Source organism: Cydia fagiglandana, chromosome 4 (genome assembly GCF_963556715.1).
Source record: "Cydia fagiglandana chromosome 4, ilCydFagi1.1, whole genome shotgun sequence".
NCBI lineage: Eukaryota > Metazoa > Arthropoda > Insecta > Lepidoptera > Tortricidae > Cydia > Cydia fagiglandana.
The window spans coordinates 21,271,864-21,293,946 of record NC_085935.1 but is presented as its reverse complement, the minus strand read 5'-3'; the positions used below and the strand labels follow the sequence as shown (position 1 = coordinate 21,293,946).

At 35.6% G+C, this 22,083-nt stretch overlaps 2 protein-coding genes across 4 annotated transcripts in view; one reads left to right on the top strand and one right to left on the bottom strand.

The window, feature by feature from the left end:
- The window catches only part of LOC134664041 (nephrin), a 586,846-nt gene that overhangs the window by 506,901 nt on the left and 57,862 nt on the right, over nucleotides 1-22,083 (top strand). The gene's annotated exons all lie outside the window — the stretch shown is intronic.
- Nucleotides 1,887-17,993, bottom strand: LOC134664043 (uncharacterized). Of its 3 annotated transcripts, none has more exons than XM_063520609.1 (11): nucleotides 17,914-17,993; nucleotides 17,773-17,829; nucleotides 16,850-16,974; nucleotides 16,562-16,708; nucleotides 14,726-14,938; nucleotides 10,486-10,648; nucleotides 9,533-9,723; nucleotides 8,907-9,057; nucleotides 8,580-8,674; nucleotides 7,960-8,046; nucleotides 1,887-6,930 (listed from the first exon to the last, which is right to left on the bottom strand). In XM_063520609.1, exons 1-11 carry the CDS (start codon nucleotides 17,939-17,941, stop codon nucleotides 6,601-6,603), a joined length of 1,587 nt encoding a protein of 528 aa, XP_063376679.1. In that variant the 5' UTR covers nucleotides 17,942-17,993; the 3' UTR covers nucleotides 1,887-6,600. The 3 variants fall into 3 exon arrangements, with proteins under 3 accessions (XP_063376679.1, XP_063376680.1, XP_063376681.1); XM_063520610.1 differs by having other exon boundaries at nucleotides 9,533-9,720; XM_063520611.1 differs by lacking the exon at nucleotides 14,726-14,938.

Below are 22,083 nucleotides of genomic sequence, written 5' to 3'. Positions count from 1 at the left end.
CAATGGTTAGTTTTACTAGTTTGCACTTGGTGCAAACCTGTAAAAACAACAAACCATGACAGTAAAATTAACTCTCTAACAAGGTTTGGTTTAACGTACTTGAAATGTTAAAAATACAAGTATGTTAGTGTTGAATCTATTTACTTTCAATGGTTAGTTTTACTAGTTTGCACTTGGTGCAAACCTGTAAAAATAACAAACCATGTCAGTAAAATCTACGTGTTTTTAATGTTAGATTAACCCTTTTACTCAAGGTTGTGTTAACCGAGTTACTATATTGGATCAACTCTTACTATATTGTTGGCTCAACCCAATATATTTTAAATACAGCCAACAAAATCGTGGTGTTGATTCAATCAATGTTTTGGTGTTGAATTTACCTGATTTATAGGTTAAATGTACTTTCAAAAAGAGGTAGGGTTAACAGTCCTGCACTGTTGAAACAACTTTGGCTGTAATAGTTAGGTCTACATGTATGTTTTGTTGAATTAACCTCGATTAAATAATAAAACTAACAGTGTATTTTTGTTGAGGCAATAAGTGTCTTGGTGTTGTATTAACCTAGAATCAATAGTATTTTCAACAAAGCAGTTTTGTTGTGTCAACATATACTAATTTTATTGGGAATACTCAAAATTTTTTGTAGTATCAACCTAGATAAAATAGTATTTTCAACAAAACAGTTTTGTTATGTCAATGAGTGCGTTAGTGTTAAAAATACCTAATCTTAATGTTGAATTAACCTTTAAAGCATAGGTTGGGTTGACTTCGATTAAATGGTAATTTTAACAAACTCGTTGTGTTGATTCAATCAAATGTATTGATGTTGATATTACCCGCTTTAAAGGTTAAATGTACTTAAAAAAAAGGGTAGGGTTAACAGTCCTGCAATGTTGAACCAACTTATCTTGTAATAGTTAGATCTACATGTATGTTTTGTTAAATTAACCTCAATTAAATTATAAAATTAACAGTGTAGTTTTGTTGAGGCAATAAGTGTCTTGGTGTTGTATTAACCTAGAATCAATAGTATTTTCAACAAAGCAGTTTTGTTGTGTCAACATATACTAATTTTATTGGGAATACTCAAAATGTTTTGTAGTATCAACCGAGATAAAATAGTATTTTCAACAAAACAGTTCTGTAGTATCAATAAGTGCGTTTGTGTTGCATCTATCTGATAAAATACTGTTGAATCAACCTTTCGAAGTAGAGGTTGGCTCAACACGAGCTACAATGTTGAATCAACTTTCGCTTTAGTTGTTAGGACTACAACTTGTTTTTAGCGGAAGTTGATTCAACACTGTAGCTCGTGTTGAGCCAACCTTTACTTCGAAAGGTTGATTCAAGGCCTTTTTTATCTGTGGAGCCTAGTACGCTAAATTGTATGTCTGACATAAAGCATTCGTCCCTTTCTGGCAAATATGCGAGTGGAGAGGACTAATGCTTTACGTCGGACATAAAACCTAACAGACTAGGGGAGCAGGTACATAATATGCAACACAAATGCAAACTTGATACAGCAAAACTGTTGTATTGACAATACTATTATGTCTAGGTTGTTAATACTAGGTACAATACAAAACATTTAGTGTTCGCAACAAAATTAGTAGAAGACACTGCAAAACAGGTTTGTTAAATATACTAAATTGATTCTAGGTTAATACAATATAATTACATAAGTTCCTTGAATATTTTGATAAATTTACACACATTAGTCAAATTCACACAGATAGGAAGTAGACACGACACTAAACAAAAATATCTTCTGCATGCGTAGGTACACATAACTTTCAGTCAAATAAAATAGAGGTTAATTATAGCCTAACTAAGAAAACAAGTTGGTTCGGCATAGCAAGTACTGTAAAAAGAACATTAAAAAACGATTCATACGACAAAAAGTTTATTCTTAAACAATTGAACCTACCACAGGTAGAAAAAAAATCGAATTAGGTTTAGGTGGCGCGCATATTATGATGCTTTATACATATATATATATATATGTGCGAATATATATTCAAGGTGTTACAAAAACCCTGTATACTTAACCCGAAACCTAGTGACAGTACAGTAGGTACTCACAAAACTGAACAACTTTTCCCACGGAACATGGGTCATGAAATACAAAATGGTTTTTGGGATATATAGTAGCATATTAGATTAAATATGTTCAAATCTAAAAACGAAAAGATATAATAGCTCGACTGCATTTCAATCAGGGCTCGGAACCGGTTTTTTGTAAAACCCAAAATAGCCCCAATATTTTTAATTATTTTATGCTCTTTACGTAGGACTGAATCATGTATTTAGGTAACAACTTCTTATTATTAGATTGTCAAAAATGAAATAATAAAACCAAAGAACGAAAAAGAACGTAATAATACCGGTATTTTTTGTATGAAGAAAAAACCGGTTCAGAGCCTTGATTTCAACTGCGAAACGACTACAAAATCGCAATGGGGTAGGTGGGCTGAGTTGCGTTCTCGCGCGCGACTCCATACATCTGGCGCGACTTCAAGTATGGAGTCGCGCGCGAGAACGCAACTCATGTGTATCATTCATTAATCTTATTTAGTATTTGCTCAGTCATGGCTGGCTCTAACAAAATATATAATTTATTATAAAATAGACTACTATGGAAAACACTCTAAAAGGTAGCCACCTCCCTACAAGCAATTCTGCCATAAAAAATTTACTACACAAAGCTGCCGTCCTAATAAAATACGCAGTAACTATGTATCAATCTCATATAATATATAGTTATTGCATTATTCGGGTTATTCGCACTAGTTACCACCAATTACCAGTGGTAACTACTGGGATTTTTTTCCCAGTAGTTACCACTAAAATTCAACAACTAATAAAAACAGTATATATACTGTTGTATATACAGGGTGTTTGGTACATCGTTTGCCAAATTAAAACGGCAGATAGCTTGAGTCATTTGCTATGTTCTCATACCTAGAAAAACAAAATTGGCCATGGTATTTTTTTACAACTACGAAAATAAAAATTTGAAATTTAAGTACGAAAAACTGTCATAGAAGGGAAGAATTTTTTTTGCACCAAATTAAACATTTCTAGGCCTGAGAAGATAGCAAATGACTCAACCTATCTGCCGTTTTAATTTGGCAAACGATGTACCAAACACGCTGTATATATTGTACTTTAATAAATAATTATACTTAAGCCGATTAGTGTTTCAGTGAACTGCCTTAAAAGTGATTAAAAATAAAAATAAAAACAGTTTTACCCGTGCAAGTGCAAAAACTAAAATAGTCAATGAGAAATTAACGCTTGAATGAGATTTATCTTATTAATTGTAACTCGAATTAATTATACGGACGAACATACAAATCAGTTAAAAACAAACTATTATTTATCACTTTAAGGCAGTTTACTGGAACACTAATGGACATATCATTATTTATTAAACTACTCTGTATTTATACGATACAATTTATACTGTTTTTATTAGGTTTGAACTTTAACAAAAAGGGTAAAAGGTGGAGAAAAAAATCCCAGTAGTTACCACTGGTAACAGCTTGGTGGTAACTAGTGGGAATAGCCCCTATTTTTCCTTATATTAGGACGGCTGAAAAGTGCCCTATTGCTCTATAGATAGTGGCGCCTATATACCAAAATTTATATAAAACATAGAAATGATAGCGTTTGAAAGTTGTAAAACAGTACTATTTTCTAACGGTACATTAAATGTTGAAGCAGAGTGCCAGAGTTTTGAGAGAAGAACATAAACCGAGTGATGCCGCCTTAATTGCAGATATTAATAATTTTGTACCAAATGAGGTAGTTGATTTCTACTTATATGTAAACCTGTATGAACCTGCATGTACACTATCTTATGAAAATGTATGAATTATGACTGTAAGCAGCTGGTTTATGATTTGCAGATGGAGTTGGACTTTCAGCTCCTCAGATTACATACTTTACATTAATTTGAAGGAAACCTTGTTTTCTGAAATATGTTAAACATAATAAAATACCCAATAGGTATAACTATTAATATTTCACCCTGCAATACATATCTCCATTAGGCACCAAATGAGGAACTATTGGAAGACTTGTAACGTTCTCTAATTTAAGGCATTCAAAATTACTCGTGCAATTAGTTTCGTGTAGCTGATATGCTTGAAGGTGGTCATTGAAACCAATATTAATAAGAACTTTACATAATAAAAAAATGGCTGGCTCTAATTTAAGTATATAAACAATTTTGTAAAATATAACTTCTTGCTCATTGAAAATGGTAAAAATTAAACCAGGCTTAAACATAGTGCCATATTTTGTCACCCAATTTATTCGAATATCACGTATACTAGATCCGTTTACTGTCGCGTTGGTTAATTCAGGAATCATTGTAGTGTTATCAACGCTTCCACATGTAAGTCTGTCAGAGAAACCCTGCCTAGTATGAACTCTTTGTGCAACGTTTAACTGTTGTTTTATCATTAAAGTGAGAGGTATATTGCGTTTAGATGATGTATTATAAGCAGTTTGTTTTAATTGTTTGTGTTTTGCTTCAAATCGCATGCACCAAATGTGCTTTAGAGGTCCTATACGTTTTATAATATGAGGGTAGTGTATCATAAAATGATGTTTAGGCTTTAACGTGTCATTAAAGTATTCGAGATATTGTTCATGGTGTTCTGTTATTAAATATTTGAGATATTCTACTGTTGAACAGTCAATTTCAGACATTAACAAAATATCAATAATTTTTAACAAGTTCAAAAATAAGTTCCAGACTCTGTCATCTTCTGGAACGAGATCTCCAATAAGAAAAGGTAAAATATTAACGAAACAAGACATCTCAGATGCACTCATTTTTAATTTTTTATTTTTTAAATTGTCAATGGTTATTTCCGTTGCGGGCTTTTGATCTAATTCCTTGGCAGAATAATCAAATAATGATAATCGGCTGTTTAAAGTGCTCAAACTAAATAATTTAGTCCTATGAACATAGTGCAATAACATGTTGCATATATCGTAATGACAAACACCTTCAAAAATATCGTGCATGATATCAACTGCCATATTTTCAGTTACATGGTAGGTTGGAAGAGTATTGAAAATACTATCTCCGTATACGCCTGTTCCGGTTGGGTCATTTGAAATTAAATCTTTAGTATAATTGTCTTTGTTTCTCAAAGTACAAACTGACTCAACTGTTTGTTTACACATTACTGACTTGTGAGTTTTACAAATTCTGCAGTAATAATTACTGGAAAATGATTGACTAAATCCTAACAAATAGTTTAAGCCCAAGTTATCGCCAATAATCAAACCAAGGACAAAATATACTTTTTGTGTTTTACTTTCAATTACTATATCAATACCTTCTGTTTCCAAATCTTTCAATTCACTGATAAGTAAATGAAAAAGTGAATCTTTACCAAACTTTTTTAGGGATGTGTTAAACAGTGACGCAACTAGTATATTTTCCAATAATGATAAATACTCCAACGGAAGAGTTGGAAAACTCAAGTATGTGGCTGCGATGGACTGTTTGCCTGAATGGCTGCCTAAAGCATTGCCCGTTTCAAAATCATCAAAATATAAAAAATAAGGGATGAATATTCCACTCCTACCTAAAATTTTCGATTTCCATAGAGATCCTTGAATGAAATTGCTCAGTGGCTTTCCGGTTTGACTCTGTAAATTTTCCATATTTGTTAAAGTTGATTCAAACACGGATGGTAGTTCAAAAAAACATTTAAACAACTCCTTCAGTGACACCATTGTCCCTTTGGCCGTTTTAGTTTGTAATATGTTAGAGCCATTTTGTAAGCATGGTATCACAGAAGAATCTATTATATATTGCTGGGGTTTAATATAACAACCTAATCCTTCAAAGTACTGTAAAAGTTTCCATTCTGTGTCAACTTTTTCAAACGGAGTGGAACATACATCAATTACAGCTTGAATAGAACTGTTGTTTACAGCATCTGACATGTAATGACTTAAAGTCTCACCAATCACTTTAGTTATGTTCTGTGTTATTTCAGTTAAAATGTTTGCTGCCGTAGCCCTGTTTAAATTTGGATTGCTATAAAGGGACAAAGCAAATTGTAATGCTTTGTTTTGTAAATTTTCAATATGGCTGTTATCATAAACGGTTTTTTCATTTGTATCAGCTATGTCGTCTGAACTGGTTAGCTTTGAAACTTGTGAAAAAGCACAATTAGGTAACGTATCATTTCGTAATATTTCTGTTTCACAATTTTCAATACATGTTACTTCAAAGTCATTATTTTGTTCGGATTCATTGTGGAGAATACAACTACTACTCGGCTCACTTGATTCACAATGTGTGTGTGTATGATTTCTTTGTGTTCTAATATTAGTAGCATTATTAGATTGAGATTTACCCCGCTTACAGATATTGTGACTGAGTAGATGTCTCTTATAGCTTTTTATATTTTGAAAGCGTCTGTTGCATGTAGACTGTGCACAACTATATTCAGATAAATTATTATGTTTCAAGTCAAAATGTAAAAACAAACCTTTCAGGGATTTTAACTCGGAATTACAGATAAAGCAATTAAACGTCATTTTCACTAAAGAAACATTGATAGTAACTTACATTAAATCTGCAATTAAAGTGGCAACACTCGGAAATGTATGATCTTGTGGCGTGTGAATTTCATAAAAGTACCGTTGTATGAACATCCACGGCTGAATACTCTCGCGGGGATATTTTATATCAAATACATGAAAGGTTTTGAAGCAAATGTCAACAGCTTTTAAAAGAGACTCCAGCTGGTAAGTGACGTCATCAAAATTGACGTAGAACTCCGTAATATTTTCGACGTCTGGCCCGACGCAAATTACCACTGGTTGGCATGTGAGTCCTTTCTTAAGGTGGATATCCCGACGTGTTGCAAGGCAATTCTGAATGTCACTCTGAGTCTAAAACAAAAAAAAAAGTTTATTACACATTTGACATCAGTGATTCCGAATAAGACAAACCCAAAAATTGGGTTTGCTTCATGGTTTGCCGAATATGCCGATTGAAATATCTACATTTTACAGGTTTAGTATACACAATAAAAAGCGCTTGTGGCCTAGCGGTAAGAGCGTGCGACTTTCAATCTGGAGGTCGCGGGTTCAAAGCCCGGCTCGTCCTAGTGAGTTTTGCGGAACTTACGTACGAAATATCATTTGATATTTAGCAGTCTAGAAAATAATAAAATGTAAACTGTATATTTCTTACAAAAAATATTCAATAGGTACATGCTTGGAGTACTTAGCTTAGGGTAACATTCCATTTCTGACCGCAGCTGCACTACTGGTACTGAACGCGTCGGTGTTATTGTCAATTTACATAGTAAAATGAACAGTAGTGCAGCTGTCGTTGGAAATGGATTGTCACCTTTAATTTATATTTATTTTATATTCTTAGCTAAGACGCTTTTCGGTGAAGAAAAACATCGTGAGGAAACCTGCATACATCTGCGAAGAATTCAAAGGTATATGTGAAGTCGTCAACCCGCATTGGCTAGCGCGGGGACTATAGCCCAAGCCCTCTCGCGCATGAGAGGAGGCCTGTGTCCAGCATTAGGGTAACATTCCATTTCTGACCGCAGCTGCACTACTGGTACTGAACGCGTCGGTGTTATTGTCAATTTACATAGTAAAATAAACAGTAGTGCAGCTGTCGTTGGAAATGGATTGTCACCTTTAATTTATATTTATTTTATATTCTTAGCTAAGACGCTTTTCGGTGAAGAAAAACATCGTGAGGAAACCTGCATACATCTGCGAAGAATTCAAAGGTATATGTGAAGTCGTCAACCCGCATTGGCTAGCGCGGGGACTATAGCCCAAGCCCTCTCGCGCATGAGAGGAGGCCTGTGTCCAGCAGTGGGACGTGTATATGCTGAAATATTTTTTATTATTATAGTATACAAAATAAGGTATTAAATTAAAAATATTTACCTTCACATGCAATATCAAGCTGTCACGTGATTCTAATATGGTCGGTTTGTTATATTTTTTTTGGTCAGCCAAATCCTTTGACGAGCGCTAAAAACAGAAACATTTATAAGCAAAGGGTCAATATATGTAATATAAGTAAATAAATAATATAAAAATCTTAACAAACATTGAGTAAATAACTGTATGATAAAATAGAGACCACGAACTGTGAACTATCTGTGAACCATCGACTTTTTTGAGGTCGATTAATAAACCTATGTTAGGAGAACCAGACATGTGTGACATTTAAAAGAAAATTTGGAGCATTTTGATATTTTCTCGGCACCTGTAAAATTTCTACCACTTTACGAGTTAAAAGTTGAATGTCCTATTCGTCCATTATGTTTTATGGTTTCAATATAACAAATAAAAACTATGTTTTTTTTGTTCCAGTCATGATGGGATGTATGGTGCCATTAATTTTAAAACAAAGAATAATCAATGAAACATCAAACTTAAGCAGTTCTATGGCTCCTGTTTATGGTAAAATCTTGCCAGTGTTTAAATTACTGGTGCCTGTTCCATTGTAGGGATGTTTACTAATTTACAATAAATGTATCAAAACCTATCAGCTATCTTACCTTTTCGTTTTTATCGTTCCTTCTATTATCAGATCTGCCGACAGTCGGGACAAGTTTCCCACAAAGTAGGGACAAAGCAATAAATGTTTTCGTGTCTGAAATTAAATTTAAATTTTATTAGTGAATTTTATTTTATTATAGGTACCTACTTATTAGAGCTTATTATATAATATGGTCATGTAAAACAAAGACGATTATTATGTATAAGATCAGGTAAGGTAAAAGCAACCTAATGTTTTTTCCTGCAGTGGCCCAATTTCTCGATTCATCCACATAAGAGAAATCTATCTCTATCTCGCGATAAAATTTACCAAAGGCAAAATTTACCTTCTTGTGTTGTGTTGTTGAAGAGGATCTTCAAATCTTGAAATACTTTCACGCCAATAAAAGCAGCATTAGCTTTTTCTAAAAACTCTGGAAACTTCACAAACAGTGAGATGCCCCTTTTAGGATGGCTGTATTCAAAGTCCAACTCAATCTGCAAACCATATAAAATATTAAATACTAATCAGTGCTGAAAGATAATATTTGTCACAAAATAGTTAATCCGTTAGCACCACTTGCACCATCCCACTAGTCCGGCGTTAACCGGTTAAACCGTTAACCCAGTGTCAAATTGTACTGGTAATCGTGGTAACTCCAGGTTTTACTTAATTTACCTAATTTAATATCAATTTTGACGTGTAATATGTAATTATATTATAAATAAATGAGTATGAGTAACCGGTTAACCCCGGGTTAGTGATTGGTGCAAGTGGCCCTTAATCGTTTAGGGCCACTTGCACCATCCCGTAACTCAAGGTTATGCGGTTAAAACGTTAGCTTAGTCTCAATTTGTACTGGTAAGTCAGGTTTAACCGGTTAACCCGGGGTTAGTAGAATGGTGCAAGTGGCGCTAAATTAACTTTCACAGGAATAACTATTTTACCGCTTTAATAAAAATGTATACTTACAAGCTGAAAGCCAAAACTCTGCTTTAACAAGGGGTATTTCTTTAATATGTCTTGCAAATTTTTGGTGGAGTTTTTGTAATCTGTTTGTATGCGATATTTTCTAGTTTGCAGCCATTTATCTTTTACTTCTTGAAACGGCTCTTTGTTGTACTGAAGCCATATAACGGTTTCCTCGTCTTCTTCAATGTCTGCTGAAGATAATGATGTTTTAGTAAAAAAGTAAAATGCAAAACAACACATGAAAAGTAAATATAAAACACGTAAGAGCAGACAATGTGGCCAAATACTTTGCAACAAATCCTTAGTATAAGGTACTTAATTAAGGGGCCCATATCGGCCTGTCAGTTGGAACAAAAAGTTGACAGCTCCGAACAACTGATAGGCCGATACCGTCCGGCGGACTGGTAATCAGTGGGCCCCTTTAAGATGGGTTGCGACTTAGATATACATTTGGCTACTTTGTCTGCTATCATCCTGAGCAATGAAATCAGGATTTTCCATACATAGTGACCCGATTACATTGATCTTAAGTGTATTTGGTGTTGACTCTGTAAACTAGTACACCAAACGAACACCAAACATTGCCAATCGGGGGAAATAATTCGTGTGTAAGCCAATTTTAGCATGGGTGTAGGTAATGGTGTATTAAAGAAAATACTAAAAGTACCGGGGGGTGGGGGTGAAGCTAACGGGTAGGGGGGGTTTTAAGGTCACTTTTCGTAGTTTTTCGTAAATAACTCTTAAACGGTGGCCCGTAGCAAAAAAAAAATCTATTACATAAGAAATCTACAAAAAACATTCAGTACACTTTTTCGCTAGGATCAATATTTTAAAATGTATTAATAATATATTCGCGCCTTTTTATACACGTACACACACTTATTATACACGTATTATTTCCGCTGTAATTCCTTCGTTTACTGGCCTAAACATGTAAGTAGTTAGGTAGGTACCTGAATGTTCCTGATCAATATTTTCAATTTGAAGTTTTCTTTTCCGGCCAAGAACACCTTCTCGTTTTAATAGTCTCCTTTGATTATTATACCTATCTATCAGTTTTCCTTTGGCAGGTCTATATTTGTTGTTGTATTTCAAACCAGGTATGTAGTATGTCTCCTAAAAACAGACAAAAACGCTGTGACGTAACTATACTCGTAGTTAGCTAACTTCAGTACCACGAGCTTGACATTGATCTGACACTGACATATTCGCTAGCGGTGTGCGTAACTTACTTTCTATGCATCTCACTCGTATTATCAGTGTTGGGCGTAATTAATTACTTGAGTAATTTAATTACTAATTGAATTACATATAATTTAATTGTTTGTAATTTAATTACATAAAATTTAATTTTCTGTGTAGTTTGCAATTGCAATTACATTAATTCGTAATTAAATTACTCAATTACTTTTCGTTAACTTTTTTAATGATTTGCAAAGATGAACAAATTTACTAGGAGTAATTATAAAGAAAAACTTTTTTAAATCCACTCTAACCAGGATAACGTTATAAGAACATATTTTTTTATCTCGGGAATCATCCCTTGAGAGGGTAAAATGTGACAAACCATGTCGAAAGGTACGTTATTGCGGTCTGCGCTTACGTTGCGTAGCACTGCATTAAATAAGGCGTCGATTGCGTTGTCTTCGATTTTGGTCCACCCTCTTGGTACATCACATACATAATGCCTATCTCTATCTACTTACATACATTTTAGCTAAGCGTCTATTACATTTTCAATGAAGCAACACTAATCTAATTATACTTATACAAGATATCCCATAAACCAACGTCAAAACGAAAAGGGCTGATAATAAGGCACATATAATCCATCATTGTGTGTGTGATGCTATACAGCACGACCACGGAAGATTTTGTATAAATTCACGAAAAAGATGCTATCTGGCACGACCACGCTTTATGTTATGTTATAGCAGTCGCTTTCATAAAAAACTAGTGCCTACGCCAATTTCTGGGATTAGTTGCCAAGCGGACCCCAGGCTCCCATGAGCCGTGGCAAAATGCCGGGACAACGCGAGGAGGAAGAAGAAGAAGAGTACGGTTCTATCATCCGATCAGGGTGCTTAGCCAACATGCCAATCGTTAACGTTCCGTAGAGTTGTATATAGTCATCTATCTCTATCACTCTTACATATTAGTGCGATAGGGATACAGAGCTAGCGTTTCGTTGTGGTAGCGCAAGGGATTGGCATGTTGGCTACGCACCCATGCACCCAAGGTGCCTAGCCAAGATATTTTTTTTTGTTTTTAATTTAATAACCAAATCTTAAGGTACAATTTAGATGTTCTGGGGGCCTGGCTAAGTTACCAATCGCCTACACTCCGACAACCGACAACGAAGCGCTTTCTGTCTCTGTCACTGGAATCTTACCTACATATTAGTGCGATAGAGAGACAGAGATAGCGTTTCGTTCTCGTGGCGCAAACGATTGGTATGTTAGCTAGGCCCCCAGAACAGCTAAATTGTACCATTTGTAATACCTAATGATATGGTTATTATCCGGTATCCGGCCAATATTTTAATATCCGGCCGGATACCGGATAGTAACCTACTATTCGGCCGGATACCGGAAAGTAACATTGCGTGATTTCTGAGTAAACAAATTGGATCTAAGAAACAGTTTATTATTTATTATTTTAAAACATTTACTATTATAGTCCCTGGTGTTCACTTAATTATACGGCAAATGATGATGATGGAATTTCCTTTTGCAGAGTTGCTCCTTTTGACTCACAGATTGATTTACGAAGGGGAGCCAATCGAATTTTTGATGCAAAATTTTGACTCAAGGGTCCCCTTGATTTTCCCTTGAGGTCCCCGAAATTTGTAAAAAATAAAGTTTTGCTATTTGGTCAAGTTTGGTATCATTTTCGTGTAACTCAAGGATGCTAAATTAGTTTCTGATATTTAATTTATACGGTTTCATATAAATAATTTGAAAAAAAATGAAAAATATAAACTTTCTATTTTTTTTTCCAAATAAAAGCCGATATTTTTCTTATTATAATATGCACACAAAAAATAAAAATTTCATGAAAAAGCCCTACTATTTCTCGTTATAAAAAGTATACATATGGCAGATTTATTCTACATTAATGTGACCAAAAAAATTTAAATGTAGACCTACTTTCGACTACCCATTGAACAAGATACAACGGTGTGAGCTACAGCTTAGCAATTTATGATGATGAGATCCCTTTTTACTATACATAGTGAGTCCTTAGAACCCTTAGATCATTTTAGGAAGGAGATTCACCTTGATTTTTGATACAGTCGGGATGAAAGGTGGGGTGATTTGTCCCATACAATCATAAATTTACGCAAGCACCTGTTTAGGTTTCTGCAATAAGTTTGATGACATTTTCGAGTAAATCAAAAGATAGAAATCATTTAGGTAATTAAGTATTCAAAATACAAATTAATAATGTCAATATTGACTAATATTTAAATTATTTTCCTCCGTATAGTTACGTCCCTTAAATCGGATTACGTTGTGCACCAAGCATAAGCAATGTTAAAGAGTATTTACAAATATATTAGGCAGTAAAATCTTTTAAATACGAAATAATGTAACTATTAGTCCATTGCTCTTTTTTTCTTTTAATTTACTCGATAATGACACCAAACTTAATGCAGAAACCTAAACAGATGCTTTCATAAATTTATGATTGTATGGGACAAATCATCCCCACCCTTTCAATCACACCGCACCAAAAATCAAGGTGGCTCCCATTCCTAAAATGATCTAAGGGTTTTAAGGACTCACTATGCCTATCTGTGGGTATCTCATCATCATCAAACGCCGTAATTCTCATAGCTGTAACTCATATATTTGTATACTATTCAGTGAGCTGGTGGTCGAAAGTAGGTCTACATTTCATTTTTTTTCTCTATATTTTTAGACATAAATATACCATGTGTATACTTTTTATAACGAGGAATAGTAGGGCTTTTTCATGAAATTTTTATTTTTTGTGTATATATAAAAATAAGAAAAGTTTTGGCATTTTATCGAAAAAAAATAAAATTGAATTTTTTTTTCAAATTATTTATATGAAACCGTTTAAATTAAATATCAGAAATGAATTTAGCATCCTTGATTTACCCGAAAATTATACCAAACTTGCGCACATAGCCAAACAAATTTTTTTACAAATTTCGGAGGGCACCCCCCCTTAAGTCAAAATGTTGCATCAAAAATCCGGTTGGCTCCCCCTCCTAAATCAATCTGTGAGTCAAAAGGAGCAACTCTGCAAAAGGAAATTCCATCATCATCATTTGCCGTATATCACACTTTTATGTCGTGAGCTCCACGGACTATAAAAACCGTTTATTATTTTAAAACAATTTAAACATTCCACTCACTTGCACGCGCACTTATTTCGAACCCAGAAATGAATCCGCGCGATCGTTAACTACGAAACAGGTCAAAACCTGCACAATGCGCACCTGAAGAACCGAAATGTAGGTATAGTTCCGCCGGCCGAATATTCGGATATTCGATACCGGATATTCGGCCGATGGTCAGGCCGAATATCCGGTATCCGGCCAAACAACTCTCCGTTGCATCTCTAGTTATTATTAAATTAAAAACATAAATTGGCATCTTAGCTAGGCACCTTGGGTGCGTAGCCAACATGCCAATCGTTTGCGCTAAGGCAACGAAACGTTATCTCTGTATCTGTATCGCCCTAATATGTAAGAGTGATAGTCTGATAGAGACAGAAAGCGCTTCGTTGTCGGAGCGCAAGCGATTGGCATATTGGCAAGGCCCCCAGAACAGCTAAATTGTACTAAAGATTTGGTTATTAAATTAATACCCCCAGAACGGCGAAATTTGTACCTATGTAATGTACCTAATGATTTGGTTATTAAATTAAAAACAAAAATTGCCATCTTGGCTAGGCACCACGGGCGCGTAATAGCCAACATGCCAATCTTTTGCGCTACGACAACTGTATCTGTCTCTATCGCACTAATATGTAAGAATTGTAAGATTGATAGGTACAGAAAGCAATTTGGATAAAACAAAGAGGGTGACCATAAATGACGTAAATGAGCTGCCTTATATCAGACCTTTTCATTTTAACGCTGGTTTTTGGAACACTTGTATACTCATATTACTTACATGCAATAACTACCTACGAATAATGCGTATAAAAGTAGGTAACCTTTAATTCCGTGGGAATAAAGACTTGAATTGCTTCAGCTATAACCATAAAATCTTCCTTTTTCATGCATTCGTTATGCTTAAGGTACCACTCAACAATACTTTTGGTTAGATGGGATCTAAAAGTAGCGTCGAGCTTCTTGCACGTTTTCAAACGTGCCAAAACTAGTTTACCGTGGTTATTATCGTTCAAAATTGTTGTTATATCGATTTCCTATGAATAAGAATCAGAAAATAAATAAAGACAATATAGTGGATACACAATTAATACCGAGAAAGCTTTGTGGTAACTGCATAACTAAGTTTGTTTACAAAGGTTTCGAATATTTAGTGTTACGTGTGAAAACAACAATTTGTTACTTATACAGTTTAGGATTTTTTAATGCCACCTGTAGGGAACGTACTTGTATACTTACTTCAATATCTCAAAAAAGGCTAAACAGATTTTGATACAATTTAGCTAAGAATCATCTCGATTAAAAAAAGCGGTCCATCCGTTTAGATGTCACAGACAGACACACAAGACACGTGAAATTTTAATTACTTACCCCTCTTTTTGCGTCAGGGGTTTATAAAGACTAACAGACCGATAGACAGACAGACGGACGGATAGACATGACGAAATTATAAGGCTTCCCTATTAAGACCTACGGAACTCTATTAAAGGCTTCGTCACACAGGACACAGGACGCGCCGCTTTTAATACAAAACGCTCACGTCCCGCCCGGAAAACGCGCCTGTGTGACGGAACGTTTAGGCCGCGGACTGGCCCCTATTTCACCAACGTGACAGGTCCGGCAATTGTCGACATCACTGTTACTGACGTCACAGGCCTCCATAGGCTACGGTAACCGCGTACCATCAGATGGGCGGTGTGGTTGTGTGCCACCAACATGTTAATTTAAAAAAAACTCCACTATATCGCCAGTTAATAAGTACTTATTTTGCGAAGCTAATGACAATTGTCACAAGAAATACGACAATTGTCACAACATTCCGGCACAAAACTCATTTGCTGTCAAGAATTACCGAAAGTTCTTTGAAATCTTGTGACAATTGTCATCATTATCATCATAAGCATCGCAAGAGAAATGCCTGTGTTTTGCCGATATAATAAAGTTTTTTTAAATAATACAATGATGGTGACAAACAGGAATACGGCCCGCCCGATGGTAAGCGATAACCGTAGCCCATGGATGCCTGTGACGTCAGCAACAATGAGACTTGTCGAATTGTCGCACCTGTCACGTTGGTGAAATAGGGGCCTGGACGCACGCGGTCCGCAGCCTTAAAATTCGTGTAAACAACAATTTGGACATGTAGTTTTAACCTATTGTAAAGATGGTGTGCACAACCCATGCCCAACAAACTGTAATACCAAAGAGGGGCCGTCGGGCCGTTTCTGGGAATAGGAAATTTAATTAAAGGAACAAAACCAAGCAACCCCTATGGGTTGCAAAACACTTAGAATAATTTAAAATAAAAATAAAATAAATATTACTTATAGGACAATTTTACACAGATCTACCTAGTCCCACAGTAAGCTCAATAAGGCTTGTGTTGTGGGTACTAGACGACGATTTATTTAAAAGATTTTGATGAAATAATCACTTTTTTAGTAATGACAATTAAAATTAAAATAAATAAAAATTCTAAGTCCCAGCCCCTCTTTGCTACAGTCCAACCAAAGAAAGAGTCGCGTCACTCGAATGGTATTGGTCAAAACCGCATGAAAATCCGTGCAATCGTTTTTAAGTTTATCGCGAACATACAGACAGACGCAGCAGAGAACTTTGTTTTATAATATAAATTAGTTAAGTAATGCTCAAACACTTACGCGTGGATTTTTTCCGGATCGAGGGTTCTCGTTACAGCTGGACACACTGGATAAACTGGACGCACGCCCTGATGGACTACACGGCGCTGATATACCATCATTACTCGAATCTATGTCACTTGTTGTTGCCGCTTCCGTTGACGTTTCCTGCAACCATAACCATTTCAGTAAAGAAAGGAAAACTGTGGTTTTAACTAAGAATAATGTGTCATTTCAACAAAAGCACAGCTTTTGATTCAACTACTTAATAAGTAAAGGTTGACAGGTAAGTAAACAATAGGTACGTACGTCTATAACTTTGTAGAGCTGTTCCAACCCAGATTTGAACAAAATTCTGTCTCTTATATTCGGAATGAGTTCCTGTAACTCTTCAGATTTCATACATTTCATTAATTCGAGGGATATATTGTTATCTGAAATATGTTAAGTATTGCACTGTTAACAATAATATCTGGGAGACCGAGCTTTGCTCGGAAAACATTATAAAACTCAAAAACCGGGCAAGTGCGAGTCGGACTCGCGCACGAAGGGTTCCGTACCATAATGCAAAAAACGGCAAAAAAGAAAACGGTCATCCAAGTACTGACTCCGCCCGACGTTGCTTAACCTCAGTCAAAAATCACGTTTGTTGTATGGGAGCCCCACTAAAATCTTTATTTTATTCTGTTTTTAGTATTTGTTGTTATAGCGGCAACAGAAATACATCATCTGTGAAAATTTCAACTGTCTAGCTATCACGGTTCGTGAGATACAGCCTGGTGACAGACGGACGGACGGACAGCGGAGTCTTAGTAATAGGGTCCCGTTTTACCCTTTGGGTACGGAACTCTAAAAATTGAGCGTTTTCGCAGAGATAAGACTAGCTAGACTAGATCGATTTTTCGCCCCCGAAAACCCCCATATACCAAATTTCATTGAAATCGTTAGAGCCGTTTCCGAGATCAACGAAATATAAAAATAAATAAATAACAATAATTGCTCGTTTAAAGGTACAAGATTCATGAGATAAAACAACACAGAAATTTACCGTGAATCAATTTAAACAAGATGGCGACCGACAAGCTCGCTTTCATAAGTAATAGTTCAAATTATATATTATACTAATGTTTTAAAAGCATTTTCCAATAAAAAGACACGCCAACATTGGTTACCTAATTTCTAACACTAAAAAAAACGAAAATAATCCGACAACGAAAATAACAAACACGTACCTTCGAAGCGTTTAATGGTTTCCGCGGAAATGCCCCATTCATGCAAATATACGAGACCTTAAAAAATAAAAACCCTATTACCTTCTTAATTTATAACAATTAGAGTTAATTACATAACAATCATAATGTGTTCTTACCCACCAATGTTTAAATCCATTATTCCCGTCATAATGTATCACTAGTTACATGTACACATCGCTGCACGAATTCGGATAAACTGGCGGTCGCCGATGGCCGGACTGGCCGGTGGGGCGGAGGCGCGGGGGCGGGGGTTGCGCAAGCGTCGCCTCCGTCGTCACCCGTTCGCGCGCACGAGTTTCGAATAAAGGTTTCCATACACGCAACGCATGGCGTGTCAGCGCACACTTTCTATTGGTACCTATTGGAGTAAATTTAATGAGATAGTAATGGCACTATTACTGGGCTTTAAAAGGGAATAATAAGATAACTATTGAAATAAAAAAAATGTGGGTTATTTGTGTAATATTACTCGTTAGGTAGCGGTTTAGGTATTAATATTTAGAATTGAAATTGTGATTTTAAATTGCAGACCCATAAGTAAAAAAACGACAGAAGCGTTTAATGGTCCAATCATAATGTATCGAGTACCGCCACGGTCTTTGACATGTGATGAATACCTACACATTTTTAGGGTTCCGTAGCCAAATGGCAAAAAACGGAATCCTTATGGATTCGTCATGTCTGTCTGTCTGTCTGTCTGTCCGTATGTTTGTTCTTTTCTAAAACAAATATTTTTTCTACCTATCCAGCGATATGGAAATTTTATGTTAAGATATCTTTGCATGCTATATTAAGATATAGACGGTCAAGCAAATCTTGTCAGTAGAAAAAGGCGCGAAATTCAAATTTTCTATGAGACGATATCCCTACGCGCCTACATTTTTCAAATTTGCCGCCTTTTTCTACTGACAAGATCTGCTTGAGCAAGTATACAAACCAATATCGCAAAATTCTTATATGAACATACTACAAACAGCATCTTAAAATACAAACGGCATCTTAAAAGAGAAACAGATATCTCTTACTCGCTCTCACTTATGGATGCGACGCACCAAGGTCGCGGTGCGGTGCAATAGAGTAAAATAAAATATTGTACCGTGTATGGCGTCCTTTAAGACGCGTCCTTCGCCGCCGTCTTAGTTGTCTATTCTAAAGACACCTATTTTGTCTTACTTTTTACCATAATAACCACTATAACTAGATATGCAATTTAAAAATAAATCCGCGTATTTGGAGGTCAGAGTTACACTAGAAATTCGATGGCGATGGCACGTCACTTAACATTGTGAACATTAGTAACAGCGAATAAAACCGAATACTGCCGAAAATTAAATAAACGAACGCAAGTCAAGTAGGTAACCTATTGCCATGCTTCTCGCACGTGAGCTAGCTAGACGGATATCCTTTTATTATTAATTAACTTCGATGTTCGACAAAATGATTTAACACGTAAATAAATGACTGCATATGCAATCCGCGAAATTTGAAATTCGCGTTAAAGCGAAACCGCGCCTAATAATGGGGTCACGTACTTAAAGCGATATTACTGTAAAAGTAATGTAAAAATGTGAAAAGAGTTGCGATTTTAAAAATAATAAGGAAAACCAGAAAATACGTATGCGACTTTGCTAATACAGCTTAGCAAGTATAAACTATATTATTGATGTCGATTTTACCTGTTTATATTATTGTTATCCCAACTGTTTGTGTGAATTCTGGTGAAAATTATTCTAGGTTCTGTTTGTAATCGAATGTAGAGATGCAAGGGATAGTTGTTTGGTCGGATACTAACCGGATACCGGACATTTAGCCTGACCGTCGGTCGAATATTCGCCCGGCGGAACATTTTGAGTTTTGCAGATGCGCGTCGCGTCGTGCAGAGCCTCTACCATCAGTTTTAACATTGACATAACGCTCACGTCTACGTAATTTACTTTCTGTACATCTCGCTTCCACTATTGCTCGCATATGCGAGTACGAGCGAGATGCATAGAAAGTAAGTTACGTAAACGTGAGCGTTATGTCAATGTCAAAACTGGTGGTAGCCGTACAGGTGATGACTGATGACTGTTTCTTATACCTACTTACTTACCTACTTCATTATTTTAGCATTAGAAAGAACTTCACAGAAAAAAAGTTGTGGTTCCAAATCAGGCATATTTAGGGTAAAATTTTGAAGTAAGTAAATTATAAGTATTGACCATGCTACGTTAGATAATTCCATTACCTATTATTAACAATTAAAGAACCTGATAAAAACTGCACGCTTACTTCGATGGAATTCTTTCTAATAGTAAAAAAACGAAGTAAGTAAGTAAGTACCTACTTATAATTTCGTTCGCGCGGGCTCATTTCTAGGTTCGAAACGAGTATTATCATGTTATTTTTACCACACCAGATGGCAAAGGCTCTTTTGATTGTTCAAAAACGAATAAGAAAGTTGCATTTTATTCACATGTGAGGCAAAGTTTACATTTGATTAATGCAAATTTTAAGTTGTTTTCTTAGGTTTGCTGGTAGAATTAGCTTTTAAATGATGATTTTGAATGACAAATATTTAATAACATTCATTTTGAATCGATTTGCTTTGATTTTGTTTGATATTAATTTACAGTTAGTAGTTTTCTTGTGTTGGTGTGGTGAAAAATTTTGTGTTTCACTCGGTGGCAACATATGTTTAACTTCTCCTGCTAATATTGATACCCGAGCAAGCGAAAGACTCCAAAATTGAAACACGAGCGTAGCGAGTATTTACTATGGGTAATCATATATTATACTGTTACTGTCTGGGGGGCCCTGGGCACGGGCCCCGTGTGCCCTTATGGTAAAGATGGTACTGCTCAATCCGCATGGGGCTAGCGTGGGGACTATAGCCCAAGCCCTCTCGCGCATGATAGGAGGCCTGTGCCCAGCAGTGGGACGTATATAGGCCAAATTTATTTATTATTATTAATTATTTGTTGTTTTTAACTGTTTATATTGTTGTCCCAACTCTTTGTGTGTCGGTTAAATCAAACATTTGAAAGGTCTAGTTCAACCATTCGAACAGGCTGATTTAGCTTTTTGTATTAATAGCAGCGTTTTACCTACCTACCATTAAAACGCTTTCATTGTGTACATTCATATTTGAGAGCCAATGACGAGGGCTCCGAGCGCTACCTGCCTCGTTGCCCCACCTGGTGCACAGGACCTGACGTCACAAGGTAGGGATGGAGTGGGGAGTATTCGTGGTTTGACCGATCTGTTACAGGAAATCAAGTTTGCTACTCTCAAATTATTTATTTATGTTAGGCTTCAAATGACGGTTCAAAGCTTAATGTTGTTTTTACCTTTATATATTGTTATCCCAACTGTCAGTGTAACAGTTGAAACAAACACTTGAAAGAATTATGTCTATCGTTTTTTTTTGTACTGGACCTAACCTGTTTATACTGTTATTTAAACCCCAGCACGTGAGTTAGCTTAGCCATTCGAACATGTAGTTTTTACCTGTTTGATATTGTTATATCAACTGTTTTTGTGACGGATAAAATAAACATTAAAAAGAGTTGTGTCAATTGACTTTTTGAAGTGAAAACTTCTTTAGCGGCGCTGGGCACTTTTTGAGGTGGGGAAAAAATGATAAACTCGAGACAGCGATCACGTGACCGTAACGTTTAGATGGCCACTCATTTAGATGGCATTTAAATCAATAAAGAAAAACTCAATGACATTACATGAAAAAGGTTCTAATCTTGTACGGGTTGAAATACAAGGATCACACAGTTACATTCTAACTTTATATCACTCAAATATAATTCAATAAAGCTGTGTCAATTGACTTTTATTTTAAAGGATTTAAACCGTTCGTATCGTTATTTTAACCTTAACTCGGGTGTTCGTTTAACCATTCGAACGCGTAGATCTAGCTTTATGTCGTGCTATTGTTTTTAACTGTTTATATTGATATCCCAAATGTTTGTGGAACGGTTGAGACAAACATTTGAAAGGGCTATTTTACCCATTCGAACAGGTTGATACAGCTTTTTGTATTGATGTTGTTTTTATCCTTGTATATTGTTATCCCAACTGCGTGTGTGTTAGTTAAAACAGACACTTAAAGGGGCTAGTTTAACTATGCGAACAAGCTGATTTAGCTTTTTGTATGATGTTGTTTTTACTTTTGTATATTGTTATCCCAACTGTCTGTGTGACAGTTGAAACAAACACTTGAAAGGGATAGTTTAACTATGCGAACAGGTTGATTTAGCTTTTCGTATGATGTTGTTTTTACTTTTGTATATTGTTATC

What these genes read in the sequence shown, in the direction of transcription:
- LOC134664043 (XM_063520609.1), bottom strand. Translation starts at nt 17,941, where the DNA reads ATGACGGGAATAATGGATTTAAACATTG. An exon ending in AATAATGGATTTAAACATTG is followed by an intron (nt 17,830 to 17,913) that starts GTGGGTAAGAAC and finishes TTATTTTTTAAG; the next exon opens with GTCTCGTATATTTGCATGAA. An exon ending in GGAACGATAAAAACGAAAAG is followed by an intron (nt 8,047 to 8,579) that starts GTAAGATAGCTG and finishes TTCTGTTTTTAG; the next exon opens with CGCTCGTCAAAGGATTTGGC.